The following is a 16,414-nucleotide window of genomic DNA, read 5'->3' as shown; positions in this document are numbered from 1 at the left end:
ATGGCCACATTAATAAGAAATCTGTGATTTTCCACGCGGTCTCTTTAAAAGACCCACCTTCCCAGAGCAGTAAGTTATGATGATTGGTTTTTCTTGAAGTAGACTTTAGAGTAAAGGTAGGGCTCATCAGAATTTTGCCATGGCCTGAAATATTTTGACTGAGGAAAACATATTTATCTATAAATGGAATTTTTAGTGAATGGGCATTTGTGCCTGCAGAGAAGTTTTAATAGTTGAAGGGTTAAGTGGAATGTTAAGAATGTACAAAGCCCTCAACATTTTGGGAAGAAAGATGTTTTTACAAGAAGCCTTTCATTGAAAACAGCTTAAAATATCCTGTGTACATTGTTTTGGTCCTGTAGGCAGATTTGCAAAGAGAAGCTGGGGCAAAGTGAGGGGGGTGGTAGAATTTTCCTGTTTTGGGAATTTTAATTTTGTCTAATGGTCATGTTGCTTTAGTAAGAAACATTAAAAGGAATTCAGGCCTTTTGAATCATTCTGTAAGGGTAGCTTTGTCCTGTTTGCTCACCAATGTGAAAATGGGTTCCTGCACAGAGAGGATCCCCATGTGTGATGTACGCTGTGGAATCAATATGGCCGGTCGGTTCAGTAAGACACAGACACTGTGGGTCAGATCTCTGCTGTCACAGCCAAGGGAGGTCATAGCAGAAAGCAGAAGAGTTCTTAGTTCTCATTTGTGCCCAGATCTGTCTCACAGTTGCGGGATCTTCAGATTTCCAGAAACTTCCAACAGAACACCTGCACAGGCAACATTACTCAGGGACCCTGAGCTTAGTGACAATATGTGAAATATCTTATTTTGTAGATACAAACATGCACACTTTCCTGTCTTACACAGTCACTGTGTAAGGTTTATTTTCATCTCTCTTATTCCCTAAAAAAAAAAAAGTTATTAAATCAACTGTGTGTTTTAAAATGATGAGTTCTTAAAATTGAGAAATGTGGGATATGCTTTATATACTATAAATACAGGTCAGATTCTACTCTATGGAACTGATCATTGAAATGAATTTTTATTTAAAAGGTACTAAAAAATTATATTCCCAAACCTCAAGAACTAGAGATTTTCAAAAGCTGATGCTCACACTCCTTGTTGTAAACTTGTATTTAGAAAAGTTGTTGTCTGAATTCAGTAGAAAAAGGAAAAAGAAACCGTGTGCAGCTTCCTTGTTGTTACTTCTAAGTCCCAGATCTGCTTGTGTTGGTATGAGGATTGAGAAGTTTAGGTCAAAAAATATATACATGTTTGTTTGCTTGCTTGCTTGTTTGTTTTAATTCAACAAATGGAAGGAGGAAAGGAGAGTTGCTAGAATACATTCCACATGGATCACAGACAGGGAGGCAAATGAAGGGTACTGTAAAAGGACCAGAAGGAATTCTGCATAAATGTTTTTATGATTTTTAAGTGTGGAAGCTCTTTCAAAATATGGTACAAAATTCAGATGCTGTGAAGATAAAGATTCATAAACTTCACTGCATAAAATTTTAAAACATTTGTATCTCAAGAAAAAATATTTAATGACAAGTAGGAAAATTATTTGAAACATTATTGACAGAGGGTTAATTTTCTAATACAGAAATTTTCACTTGCAATGACTATATGAAAACAGCAAAACCGTTAATCAAAAAGAAGCAAAAAGCAGGAATTGGTTACAAATAGGAAATTTATAGGAACAGAAGTACAGTTAATCCATCAACGCGCACACACACACACACACACACACACACTTAATTTTAATCTCAAAACTGAACAAATAGAACAGAGGAATAGAAGAGTGTTTTTATCTATCAGAAAGGGTTAAGCTAAAAAACAAAAAAAAAGGCAGCATCCAGCATGAAATAGGGAAAGGAGACAGAGTTACTCTCCGAACTGTTGACTGGTACAAAATCATTAATACCTATAACTTCTGTCTCGTCAACACCACCTCTAGAAGTTTATCATATAGAAAATACATACAAAGGTGTGCATTGCAGCCTTGCTTCTAAAGGATTTAGATAAATGTTGGTTCATCTAGGTGACAGAATACTATACAGCCATGTAAGGAATCAGATAGAGCTTTATATACTGACAAGAAAAAAATGTCACAATGTATTTTTACGTGTAAAAAGCAAAACAGGAGGCTGTGTGTACCGTCCCTTTGTGTGTGTTCTATCTAACTATACTTATAAAAAACCCAAAACTATATATGTATATATAGACATATCCATGCATGACTACTGTTTGTGCAGAGACTATGTCCCCCAAACAAATAAAAGTGAGAACAGTGCCTACTTCTGGGGAAGGAAAGCATGTACTTTGTTAAAACTGGTTTGTCTGATTTTTCACATGCCAGTACTGTATGTGTGGTAAGGTCATTCAACAAGAGGCCCTTAGACTGGGGTGGCCCTAAAGCCTCGGTAGCTGACCTAAGCAGACCAGAACCAAAGCCAGAGTCTCTGTGCTTGAATCTGGGAAAGGGAAACTTTGGAAGGAACAATCCCAGTCAACCAGGCTTTCCCAAATATGGCCACAGCTTAAGCTGTCGCCAAATAATTTCCTTGGTTTGCTTCCGAGTCTTCTCTGTAAAATTCCCTCTCCCTATTTCCTATTAGGGGAGCCTCCTGAGCACTTTTGATTTGGTGCTACCAGATAGTCGACATTTTAGTGTGCCTCAGTTTCTTTTAACTTGTGCATGGTCACTTACCCACAAGTTCTAATGAGGCTCTGGTGACAGGCAACTAGCTGTTCCACGCCCCTCTCCACACAGCCTAGTCCTGCTGGGAAGAGCACCGTTTTAACCATCTCTGTTTGAACTTCCTTGGGTGGTAAATGAATAATAATTCTATAGTAACAATACATAATAGTTTTATACCATTATTGCTTGATTTCTTGTCTTTAGAGCTATCTTCCCCTGCCGTGGGACTTCAACTTCATCTTTCTCTGCTTGGGTTTCTGCATTTTAAAGTGACTACACTTATTTCATTTAAAATAAATGCAGGAGCTAATCGAGGGATTATATTTGTAAGGTTCTGTGAGGTTGGAATGAATGGACAGAGGCCAGGTTCTTAGAACGTGCTTGATATGTGGCAATCATATTTGATATGTTAATTAGGATTATTTTGTATCATTAATATTAACAATTTAATATTATTTATACTACACCCGTGGCCCGTGTTTGGTAGTTAGACTATGATTTCTAGACCTACTCTTGGTTAACTGGAAATCCTCTAACAGGTTCTCCCAGCCATAAGGGGCCCCTTACCTGAAGAAGACATTAGCACTTTCTTGCTGCACAGGCTTGCCTTTCCTCTCTCTCATTTCCTGCACTCTGACCTCTTGGCCCCCTCAGAGAGAGAATTCTCAGGCGTTCAATGCCCTGCTTGCCTGTGGGGTCATCTTTTGTATAATTCTGGCTCAGTCACTGTCACTCTGTCTGCTGCCCTCCACCCTCAAACACCTTCTCTTGTATTGATAACACAGGGGCCAAAATCTTCATCTAATGATGCCCCTTTGGTGTCTGAACTCTTTCATTGAGACAAAGCTAAAATAAAGTATCCACCATCTGCAATACTTCTGACATAATGTGTTGAATATTGCAGTTGGAGCTATATTAAGCTACTGTTACACTGAAAAATTTAATTCATTTTGAAGCTACGGAACCCAAAAGGAAGACTTTCCTATTTTATTAAATTCAAACTAACCATGTTGAAGAGTTTTGGGTGTGTTTGCTTGTCCTTGGGCCAATTTCTTAACTCTTCTGTGCCTCAGTTTTCTCATCAATAAAGTAAAAGCAATACTACCTCCCTCATTAGAGTCAAGTGTCTAAATGATATAATGAATTGATATATTACAGTAGGTGTTCAATAGATAACATCTGTTATTAAGGTGATGATGATGGCAATAGTGGTGGTGATGAGGGTGATGGTGGTGGTGGTGATGGCAGTGATGGTGGAGGTGATGTTGGTGACGATGGTGAAGGTGGTAGTGGTAGTGATGGTGATGGTGCTAGTGGTGGTGTTGATGATGGTGGTGTGGTGGTGGTGGTGAGTGATGGTGATGGTGGAGGTGATGGTGGTGGTGGTGATGGTGATGATGCTGGAGGTGGTTGTGGTGATGGTGGTGATGATGGTGATGGTGGAGGTGATGGTGATGGTGATGATGGTGGTGATGGTGGAGGTGGTTATGGTGATGATGGTGATGATGATGATAAAGTGAAAATAATAATGCATCTTATAAAAGTTGTGTCTGGAAGATATAACAGGTTTTCAGCAAATACTACCTGTTGCCAAGGGGATGAAGATGGTGGTGATGGTGGCGATGATAGTGATGATGGTGTTGGTGATGATAGTGTTGATGATGGTGATGGTGATAACAACATCTAGTGTTTCTGAGCATTGCAAAATTCTGACTAGCTTTATTCATGATACCAAAAAGCTCATGTTGGCACAGACAGTCCTTTAGTCATCTGCCCTGTATCTTAGGAAAAATACAGATATTTCAACCAAAGTGAATTGATTTAATTAGGTACTTACAGATGTATGCATATGTTGTTCTCTAGTGTGCAGGCTAAAACTTGGTTTCTCATAACTAGTCCCCGTGTCAATTCATTAGGGCCAGACTTGCCTAAGTTTGCATCTCCTGTAGTGTGGCTAAGGCTGCCTCTCTGTTGACCTTTGGGTGTGTGTTTGCAGCGCCTGCGTTGGGGCCCAGGACCCTTACTGTGGCTGGGACATGGTGATGAAGAAATGCACGAGCCTGGAGGAGAGCCTGAACATGACGCAGTGGGAGCAGAACACCACCACCTGTCCTGTAAGTGTGCGGGTTCTCCAGCCTCAGAAAGATCAGTCCATGGGAACCCAGCTGTCCTAAATCCTAACCCACGTCCTGTCCGCGCATCTGGAACCTTCCTCGCAAACCCAGTCTGTGTCTCAACTCATTCCCCTCTGAGCTTTTGCTAGAGCCACACAGGATGTTGCCATAAGATTTCGTCTGCTTTGAAGAGGCATGTCTTAAAAGAAAATACTGATGATTTGAAAATGGGGTGTAATATCTCTGTTTTATTCTTGGGTTTTCTCTCCAGAGGTTGGTATGGACTCTTTTGCCCTTTTTAGCATTAATAAAATAGTGACTTCCACACCCATCAATTTCCCATGGGAGCTATAATTCTAGAAACTGAGATAAGTAGAGCTTTTAAAAGAATAAAATAAAGGATATTACTATTGGACCCCATGTGGGACAGTCTCCTGGATCCTGCTGAGGGTCGCAGGAAGGCCTGGGAGAAACAGCATGACGGCCATTCCCACTGTGAACTCACAGAATGAAGAGACTCACTTCCGTTTGGAGCCAGTTCTCTGAATCTAGGAAAACAATTTCGTTTGCCAGTTTTTTTGAGGCCCCACGTGTAGGAGGCAGCTTGTTTTCCTTTGTCTTTAGAACTCTTAAAGCAGTGGTTTCAGATTCTTCCTTCTGTCCTCAGAGCATACAAGCAATAGTTATTAACTTCCACATATTTGAAAACTGATTGAGTCACTGTACCGTCACATAGCTGCTGACCTGTGTGACTGTCATGGGGTTCGCTGCTCGTCCTCTGGATTACATAGCTTCAGGTCTCTGAGTTTAGAAGCAAGCTTTTCTTCAATGTTTCTTGAAATTGATTAGAAAAACGCCAGTGTTTGTGCAGGTTCTTTCTCATTTCTGAAGAATACCTTAAAAGCACAAAGATATGCACCTTAAAATCTTTGCAGCTAGAGAAAACATAAATGTAGCTCTAAATTATGGGCATGTACTTTCCAAGAATCAGCGCATCTTCTTATAGATGTTTGACCTGGCATTTTTAATGGCAAAAAGGACAGACGAATATAATAACAGTTCTTCTTACGCAGTAAGGCCATTGGGCTAAGACCCGTAGTTTTGTGGATATCAGAGGCATCTGCTTGTAAAGATAGCTTGTAAGATATCTACTTGTAAAAAGATAAACTGAGGCATATTAAAAATTTTAAGAGTTTATTTAAAAAAAAATCAGGTCCAATCAGGCAACATCATGGCAAGGAGCTCTGAGGAGTTGTACAAAATCGAAGACTTTCATAGGCAGGAGTAAGTGGGAACACAGAAGTTATACTAGGCAAAAAAGCAGGTCGGTTATTGCAAAGTTATTGTCCTTAGCGGATGACAGGGGTCTGTCAGGCAGATGACCTAACGACTGCTAATTTGGCATTTCCTAATTGGTTTAAGATTCCTTTTCTAGGAGAACCAAAACTGTAATTTAGTCAAGTCTCAGTTTAGTGACATGGGGCTTAGCATAAGAAACTCCATTTGGGGTCTGTAGGTTTTGTTGTTGTTGTTGTTGTTTAGGATTTATTTATTCGAGAGAGAGAAAGAGCAAGCGTGAGTCAGGGGAGGGGCAGAAGAAGAGAATCTTCAGACCCCCCCCCCCCCCCCCCCCCGCTGAGCTTGGAGTCTGATGCCGCCGGATCTCACAACCCATAAGATCATGACCTGAGCTGAAACCAAGGGTCAGACACTTAACCAACTGAGCCACCCAGGCGCCCCTGTAGTTTTGTTCTTTAGCAACTATATTAATTGTATATCTCTTTCTAAAAATCTCTCTTAGAAAGAAATGAGTTCAATGAAAATTATTAGCGTTATTACAGAGCAGTCTTAGAAAGGTATTTTTAAAAGCTATTAAAATACAGTTTTGCTTCTATGTTATTTTTTTTATTTTGACTAAAAGGGAAGAAAGGTTTGATTTTATTGGCCAAATCTGCTGTATTTCATCATTTCTGATGTGCCATTGTTGTTTTATAAGGGAAAAAAAATGCTGCCATGGATTGCAAGTTGCAAACTGATTTCAGAGATGTATACTATATTTATAGTATACATACATACACACATGTATATTGAAAAATCTTAGTTACATTTTCTTTACCTACATATCTTTATGCAAAGGAAATTAAGCTTTATAAGCTGAAGGATCTTTGAATGAGACCAGGGCATCTTATATCCACATAAAAGCACAAGTTGAATAATGAAAGTGGAGATGCTAGTATGTGGAGTTCAGTGGGTATTAGACAAACATGGAGTACGATGAGGGTAAAGCAGACTCTGTGGGAACCTACCAAATAAATGTTCATGAACTTCAGATCAGTGACGTGGCACAACCCAGTCCCCCAAAGTCGATGCTGCAGCCAGAACCCAGGCAGATCCTCGGCTGTCTGGAGAGTTCCATTGGTGATGGACCCTCAGAAACCCTCCCGGGGACTTAGTGCCTGAGAAGACCTATTTTCCACTAAAAGGTCCATATTTTAAGATATTTGTGGATTTTTATTGTCCAGGAGACAAGGCAATAGTTGACTGATGTATAGATTAACATTCTGGTGGCTTATATAATTGTCATTGAAAACATTATTCTCAGTTTAAGATATTTAAAGTGCTCAAGCAAGATCTGAATTTACAGGTCTAGAGTGGTTTGAATATTGTTTATGTCCTGCGTAACTTGCAGTCTTGTTGCTTAACAAGAGTAGCATTGTCTTAAGAATCTCCCTGGGCTGTCTCCCAAATGCCATCCACATTCTTTCCTTTTCGGGTACATGATCACCAGTATGCTATCTCATGCAATGGCTCCCCGTTCCAAAATGCATCATGTGATAACTAGGAAAATACATAGGCTACATAAGCACCTTGATGCCTTGCAATAATTGGCTCTTTCCCAGGATACAGTGTAAGTAGTACCTTTGCAATGAAAAAATACTTTAGCCATGGTGGAGCCCAGAGCCCTCCATTTAGATAGAGGCACATGGAGCAGAGTCTAAAGGGTTTATAGAAGATTCTAAAACTACATTAGGAAAAAAATCAGGACTTAAATTCAGTGCTTCTGACATTATCCCCAAGCTACATGACAATGGCATTTTCAACTGTGGACATCTCCCCAGAGCAGTGGCTGATGGGTACACCCAGCAATAGGTGATCCAGTGCTCACCTTGCATATTATGCTCAGTTAGCAGGTGACACATTATTTCTGGATTTTGTAGTGAAATCTACCGTAAAGAACAAAGAGGGAGCTAAGGTTAATTGTGTGTCTACACCATGTGCTGAGTGCCGTGTTAGGCTGTTTCAGTGGAGTTAATGTCATGATCACCCTGGGGATAAGCGTTCATGCTTCCATTTTAAAGACTGCCCCTGTTCGCCCATCCTCAAAGCGGCTGGCTTTCCCTTGTGCGGTTTGCTCATGGAGAGAGAGATTTAGGGATATTACAACATGACACAGTCCTTTCCAAGGAGCACATCCAATATCCTGTTGTGTTACAATCACTGACCAAAAGGACATGAAACTTTGAGAATAAATGAAGATCTTTTGACTTCTGAAAAAACATCCCAGCAGAAGATAGAAGACTTTGATTTCATTATGAGGATAATAGTTGGAGTACAGAAGAACTTCAGAATATACTCCAGGGATCTCTGTACCCATCAAATGCATCTACCTCCTTGGTTTCTTGGGAATTAATGAACGTGAGTGAATCAAAAGTAGGATTATAGATTATGCTTGTTAACAAGAACTGAATCTTCCTTAGCTGACACTTGGGAATCCATTATTTCCTAGGTGAAGGGAACGTTGCTATTATACAATTAGGGATGAAAGTGTGTGGTGCTGGTTTCCATGAGACTCTCATCAGAGAAGGATCTATGAATCGTGTTACGGAATGAAGTGGCTGAGATCACAGGCTCTGGATTAGGTTGTTTAGACCAATTCTTGGGTCTTTCACAACTAGTAAGACTCTGAGTAAATTGAGCCTCATCTGAACCTCAATTTGCCTTTCTGTGAAATGGGATGTAGGTACCAGCAACATTGTGAACATTGCAGAGTTAAGACATGGAAGTCACTCAACACAGTGCCTGGCATACATTAAACTACCTGTATGTGTATATGTCTTACTATGGTTTAATACTTAATATTTAATAAAAGAAAGCGCTTGCCTCAAATAGAAAGTTGCTTGGTAGAAACCTGGAGATGGGACAACCACAAATAATATATTCTAGATAGCTTAATTTCTGATTTCTAAGGAAAACTAACAAAATATAAAAATACTCATGTGGGAAAAAGGAGCAGCAGAACCTACCCCATTATTCACAGATCACAGATCTGTTCCCTAGGCAGATTCTCTGATATATTTAGCGTCAAAAGAAGGGTGTAGTTAAATGCATGAGAGTTTGACTGTCCACGTGCCTTTCTGCATGTTGCAGGTTCTTCTTGCTCCGAAAGTTAATGGAACCGACTGCAGTGGTCCTGGGTGGAAAATACTGCCCCTCGAAGTCTGAAGCTACCCCACCCCTGGCCAAAACAGAAAGCCCCCCGCTCTTACCTGCAAATTACAATCACTAAATACTGTTACTCACTAGTGCCCATATGGTTCCTCTTCTTTCCAGTGTTTTTATTGCAATAACTGTTCTATGTTTTTCTTTTTCTTTTTTCCTTTTTTTTTAAAGATTTTATTTGAGGGAAAGAGAGTAAGAGAGAGTGGAGGGTCAGAGGGAGAAACAGACTCCCTACTGAGTGGGGAACCTGATGAGGAGCTTGATCCTGGGACTCTTAACTGACTGAGCCACCCAGGCGTCCCTGTTCTATGTTTTTCTACCTCGTTCCACAACATTCTTTCATTTATCGTCACTTATTTCAGGTTCTTCCTCTCTTTCTCTGTCTTGTTAGCTCATCTTTTGCTCACCCAGACATTTGCACAGAGAACATGCATAGCATCTCTTTGCCTAGAGACTGTTGTCTTACACCAGTGCCCAGCGGTTGGGGGGGATGTCTGGTGCAGTGGGTTCTTTCTTTCCCTGTGCGTTTTACCGAGATACCATTGACAGCACTGCATGAGGCGAAGCGCACAGCACAGTGATGTCACTTGCCTGTACCGTGAAATGATCATCACAGTAAGTTCACGTAACCCCCATCATCTCATATAGATACCCCCCAAAAGATTTTTCTTTTCCTTGTGAAAAAAAGGATCTCCTCTCTTAGCAGCTTTCAGATGTCCCATCCAGCAGTGTGAATGCGCTCTAGCCATCGTGTTTTACGGGACATCCCAAGACTTATTTATCTTAAGACTGGAACTTTGTGCCTTCCAACCCCCTTCCTCCAGTTCCTCTCCCCACCCCACCCCCAGCTCCACACCTCTGTTAACTCCGAATCTGATCTCTTTTTTTATGACTAAGGGTTCTTTTCAGATTTCACCTGTAAGTGATATCATACCGGAATTTGTCTTTCTCTGTCTGACTTACTGCATATAGCATAATGCCCTCCAGGTCCATGGCAAGATTTCCTTCTCTTTTATAGATGAGTAGTATTTCATTGTGTGTGTGTGTGTGTGTGTGTGTGTGTAAGTATATACATGACATTCCCTTTATCTGTTCATCCATCGATGGCTTGGTTCCACGTCTGCACTATTGTAAGTGCCATTGCAATGACCGTGGGCCTGCCCCTAGCTCTTCAGCAGAGTGATTTGGTTTCCTTCAGCTATAAACCCAGAAGTGCAATATGCTGGATCCTATGGTAGTTCACTTTTAACTTCTTGAGAAACAATGGTTCTTATCTGGAGGAAATTTTGCCCCCAGGGACATTTAGCAACGTCTGGAGAAATTTTGGTTGTCACAACCAAGAGCGGTAGCATCTAGTGGGTGCAGACAAGGGGTGTCACTAATGCACAGGGAAGCCCCTACAACAAAGAGTTACGCAGTCCAATATCAGTAGTGCTGACATCTTAAAACCCTGGTCTCATGGAAAGGAAGACTGTGAGTTAGTCAGTCCTTGGCAAGTTATAAAGTTTGCTTTTTATGTAAAGATAGCATATAATGACTGTGTCCAGTGGTACAGCACTGACCTAAACGAATTGAATTCCCTGTGAGTAGGGTCTTAATAAGGACCAGTGTCATCCTGTAGTGAAGGGGAGGTAGCAGTTTTAGGGCTCATTCCACTGCCCGCTCTGGAGAGGCAGTGGGGGGCCGCTGTCTTAAATCCTGGGTCTTCTCCTCTTGATCACAGGAGCCCCAAGCAGTGAGCCCTCACCTAACAGTGTCCACAGCAGAGAGAGTGTGCTCCTCTGATCTGGAGGGAAATCATTTCTGGAATTCTCTTTCAGTCTCCTCTGGAGTCTCATTGACCAGAATCAGGTCATATGTTGTTTCTTGGATCCAGCAGTGGCCCCATGAGTGGGGTTCCCATGACAGTCTGAGGCCCTCCTGTGAAGGGCATGGCTGTCACGTGATGCCAACCCAACCCTGCCGAGGGTGCCTACTGTCTCCCAGGAATGGTGAGGAATAATTCTCATGGTGAATGCCAGACCTTACCCTGGCTGATATTCTTGCCCCTTGGGCTGAAAAAAAGTGGATTCTCAGGTTCCCTCCAAGACTTGAGATCTATTTCAAGAGAACATATGAATTGGACAGGAAGCAGACAGTGACTGTGTCTCCTTCTCTCCATGTCTGTCTGTCTACCTGCCTGCTTCTGTCTCTCACTCCTGGTGTTTCTACTTGTATCTGTCCTATATTGACTTCTTTTCTAACCACCCTACTGATAAATTTAGCTTGCACGAAGCTTACTCGGCTGTGAATTTGACTCATGACCATGCAGTCTAAATATGTTTCTATCATAAACTGTCCTCTTTCAACAATCTGGATGATTTCTGTTTCCGTCCTCATTCGTTTGTCATCATCGTGGTATATTTCTCCTGGCCTCACAAATCCTCAATTTCTTTGCACTCTGTGCTTCCAGGGGTTGCAGATTTCCTCAAAACCTCCTGTAGCTGAAGAGATCCTAACAGTCTCCATGCACATTTCCTTTCTATGTTAGAGGAAAGAACAGATGCCAAGGGGGTTTGAGAGAATCTTCGTTGCCCCAATCCTCTAATCTGTCACCAAACAGTCTGCCCTTTTTAAAGTTTGTGGTTAATATTGTGGGGATTGGTAAACCTTCAAAAATCACAGCGCCCTCTCCCTCCTGTACCCCTCACATTTTCACACAGAAGAGAGGCAAATGGAAAGGACCAGATGTCTCACAGGATCTCTCCTGATAATGCTCTGAGCTGGTTGGTCTTCATCCCCCTCCCCATCCACTCTCTGCCCCATGGTCCTGACTTGCCCCACTTCCAGCTTGCCCTCCACCCAGGTTTCCCTGTTGTCTTGGGTTTTGACAACAGGAGGCGTGGGCAGGAGCAGAGAGACTGGGGTCTTTCTTCCTTGCCCTCCTCCAGCTTAGGCTGCAGCTCTGACGGGGGCTTCCTGCCCCCGTGTCAGCCACGTCAAGCCACCCTTCCCCAGGCTCTGTCCCTCACTCAGCCGCCAAGACCTAGGATAGTTACAGGTTTGGATTTAAAGGCATGTGAGGCTTTGTTGGCGTGGGTTCCGTGTTCAGTCACAGTGAAGGCAGCAGCTGATCCTCCCTGCACAAGAGCCCTTTGGGCCAGAGACGAGAGTGGGTGGAGGATGGATCTGGGAACCCCCAAGTGGCAGGACCTTTTCTGCTTGAAGGATACTTTCATGTGAGGAATTAGTGACTTGACTCTGTCATATATGCATGGCTCAGTTCTCCAAGAAAACACTGAAGGCTCCAGGGACTCTTAAGGTCAGAGTAGGAGCTGCGTTTTTATCCTGGCTGGACGGGGTTACAGCGACCTTGGAAACGGGGATATTTTCATCTTGGGGAAAAACCTGCGTTTGTGCGTTCATTCCCACTCTGGGTCGGGTCCAGTGAGTCCCCTGGAATCCCGCTCTGTTCCCTCCTCTGCTCCTTGTGGAAAGAGCCCGGCATGGCAGGGAACTCTGGGCTGTCACCCACCTTGGTGCGTATAAACGCTTAGAGTATTGACAAGCGAGGAGGAGGGAGAGATGTTCCACCAGCCCCATCAGAGCTCACCCATGTGTTTCCTGTGGACTCTTTCCCGCCGCCTTTGGAGAAATAACAGAACAGAAGTAAAGCTCACCTGTGTTTTCACAGGGTGTTGGCATTTTTCTGAAATGCTCAAGTGCAGGTATGGTTTGTAGCCTCAGAAGAATGAATCGCTTTGTCCATGGAGTCCTCTCTTGTGAGGAGGATGGGTCCTTAAAAGTGCCTTCCCCGATCCCGCTTCCTATCCCGCTCCTGATCCGATCCCACGGGGTTGCCAGCCCCTCGCGTGCCTCAGAGCCCCTCTCGGGACTCCCTCCTGGGGCGCTGGCACCAGCCTCCACCGGCCCGTGGGATCAGTTGCACGCCCAGCCCTTCCTGGCCCCCTGGCCAGCACTTGCAGGACGGTTCTCGCATGGCCCCCCCGGGAGGTGCCTACCAGCTAGCACAGTTCCGGTTGCCTAAGTGGGCTCTGAATGAAGTGTTGTCAGTGTGCCGTGACATGTGAGCTAGGCCAGGTCTGACATGCAACTGCTTGGAACTTTCTTTTTTTATAAGGGATGTAAAAATGCAACAGAGTTGCACATCTGTGGTTTTCAGTCCGGTTCTGCTTGTTCTTGGGTTTCTGACATCAGTGGACAAGTCTGCGGTGACCTGATTGCCAAGCCGTTAGCATTCTTCACTCCCCTCCCCCTCCTCCTCCCCTCTCCAGCACTGTCTCCACCAGTGACCTCTGCTGCGTTATTCTCTTTAATGGTGACATTAAAATATTCTAAATGTGTCCTGATGGTGCTGTGAGAGACCTTTCAGATTTCCTGTTTACAGCCTTAACCCTTGCTGACATCCTCACTTGTCTCCTCTTCCTAGACGAGGAATCTCACCGTGGACGGGCACTTTGGCACGTGGTCTCCATGGATGCCCTGCACGCACACGGATGGCAGCGCCGGGGGGTCCTGCCAGTGTCGCACCCGCTCCTGCGACAGCCCGGCCCCCCAGTGCGGCGGCTGGCAGTGTGAGGGCCCCCGCGTGGAGATCACCAACTGTTCCAGGTGCGTCCCCCGACACTGGTGCACCCCTGTGTGTAGGTGCAGACTGGAGAGGGGTGGGAAGTCCTTCTCAGTGCACCTTCCCTTTTCAAGGGAGATGTGGCAAAAGACAGGGACACTTATCACATAAAATTACATGATCTACGGAAGGAGATTTTAAATTATAAACCTAAACCTGTGTCATATGTTTATCGCTAGATTAGGAAAAATATTTTTAATGGGCACGATGTTATTGGGCTTGTTTGAGAGAAGCGTCCATGTCAGTCACAATCCTCTTCTAGAACATCCAGGCTAATAGTCCCTACCGGTAGAACACCTACATTTGTTGTGAACTGGCCACGTGGACTAGACGTGGCTCTTCACGACTGCCTTTTCCTTTTGCCAACATCAGTGACCCCAGGGTGTAGAAACACATGAGTGCTATCGACCCTCCACCCTGAGCTCAGCATTAGGTGGTTCATGAGAATGAAAGCCAGTCTGAAATCAGATTGGGCCACACCTAGAAAACTGACACAGCCAGTTCTTGCAAACGATGGAGTCCCAGCGTCCCGTCCCGGAGGCGTGCTGACATAGTGCACATGGAGGCTTATGGAGAGCAAATGAGATGCTTCTGGCGGCACATCAGCCAACCTTTAGTCAGACTGGGGAAAGGGAGCCTCGGCTATCAAGGCAGACACTGCATGAAAGAGAGCCCCCCGCCTTGCGCCCAGTTTCTGCACAAAGATGCATGCATAGCATATCAGCTCACCCAATCCTAACACCACCTAATGCATCAAAGGAAAATTACTCCTACAGCCCCTGTACTAATAAGTGCGCCCTCGTGCGGATCCGGGAAGCGACATGCACTTGGCCTGCTCTGGAGTGCGAGCGACAAGATAGTCTCAGAAGCTACCCATGGAGTCAGTATCCCCAAATCTGTAAAGGACAGATCTGGGTAGCAGCTAGAGCTCGCATGTTCACGCATACCCATGCCGCATTCACCGTGTTTGTACTTGGACAGTACAAGTGTCCTGGGGCCATCGTCCTCATAGCAACTTGCTCACCTGCCCCCTACCAGAATATTGCTAACCTAGATACCCCTCAAACACTTATAGATTGGCATCCAATTTTTTTCACCAAAAGCTTTAATAGTTGCAAAGATATAATCTCGGTTACATCACTGTTTAAACGTGTAATGGGATCTCGGTGCCTTAGTGACCTCATAGCTACCTGCCCATTTAAAACATCAATGAGCCGGCTCCACTTTAACATTTAGAAAATTTATGTTTTTTCCTTCTTTAATTTCCTATTTCTATTCTCTTTCCCTCATCGAATCTGATCCTAATATATTATGTTTCTATGTTTAAAAGTCTTATATTGGTCACTATATCATACTTTTCCACAACTACCACAATAACAAATTATATGAATGGAATTTGAAAACAAAATTTTTATTTCTGATAACCAGAAGCTTTATATATATTTTTTTAAGATTATTTATTTATTTATTTATTTATTTATTTATTTAACAGAGAGAGAGAGACAGCCAGCGAGAGAGGGAACACAAGCAGGGGGAGTGGGAGAGGAAGAAGCAGGCTCATAGCATGGGAGCCTGACTTGGGGGCTCGATCCCATAACACCGGGATCACGCCCTGAGCCGAAGGCAGACCTTTAACGACTGCGCCACCCAGGCGCCCCTTGTTTTATTTTTTTAAAGATTTTATTTATTTATTTGTCAGAGAGGAAGAGAGCACAAGCAAGGGGAGCAGCAGGCAGAGGGAGAAGCAGACTCCCTGCTGAGCAGGGAGCCCGATGCTGGGCTCCATCCCAGGACTCTGGGATCATGACCTGAGCCGAAGGCAGACGCCTTGCTGACTGAGCCTCCCAGGCGCCCCTAGGCTTTACATTTTAAATATATATTTTGAAAATTAGCATATAATGAACCTAAGGATCATGAATAGTACACAATTTGACTATTTTTTAACACTAAAAAGTAAGATTTTACTGGAAACCCATTCCTTCAGGTAATTGTTTTTATTCCCAACCACTTTTCCTATTGAGGCGTCAACCTCTTGCCTGATTCAGGGAGGGCTTAGCATCAATTCCATTCGTAGGTTTTTATTTTTCTAGTTACAAGCAATGACAGGTATGACTCCCATAAGTCAATGGAAATGTAAGATTACAGCATTTTCCCTCACTTCTCTGAATTCTTTCGAAATCATCTGCCAGAAGCATGGTAATCTAACGCCAGAGATTGTTTTCATTGCCCCATATCAGTTGATAACCTGTTTATGTTGGCGTTCAATTTTGTTGGAAGCAAAAAAATTGCACCCCACCTCACCTGCAAGCTGACTTTTTTGCTCATTCAGTGCGGACAGATACTTCCTCAGTCTGTGCAGAGTGCACCAGTAAGCCTTTCAGAAGGCTGATCAGAGGATTCCAAATTAAACCTGTTATTCTTATTTATAGGCACCTTGTCTAACCCAATACACTCAGAAAGTGTTGGGAAATTCCAAA

The 16,414-nt window shown here is 43.3% G+C and overlaps 1 protein-coding gene across 5 annotated transcripts in view; it reads left to right on the top strand.

Moving 5' to 3' along the window:
* SEMA5A (semaphorin 5A) overlaps window positions 1-16,414 on the top strand; it is a 477,069-nt gene that overhangs the window by 377,699 nt on the left and 82,956 nt on the right. For all 5 annotated transcript variants that reach the window (XM_057312155.1, XM_057312158.1, XM_057312156.1 and 2 more), the window contains 2 exons: window positions 4,693-4,810; window positions 13,740-13,921. In XM_057312155.1, coding sequence (XP_057168138.1) covers window positions 4,693-4,810; window positions 13,740-13,921 — 300 coding nt within the window. The remainder of the gene's footprint in view (window positions 1-4,692; window positions 4,811-13,739; window positions 13,922-16,414) is intronic.

This window comes from Ursus arctos, unplaced genomic scaffold (genome assembly GCF_023065955.2).
Source record: "Ursus arctos isolate Adak ecotype North America unplaced genomic scaffold, UrsArc2.0 scaffold_15, whole genome shotgun sequence".
NCBI lineage: Eukaryota > Metazoa > Chordata > Mammalia > Carnivora > Ursidae > Ursus > Ursus arctos.
This window is presented reverse-complemented; position numbering and strand designations above follow the sequence as displayed.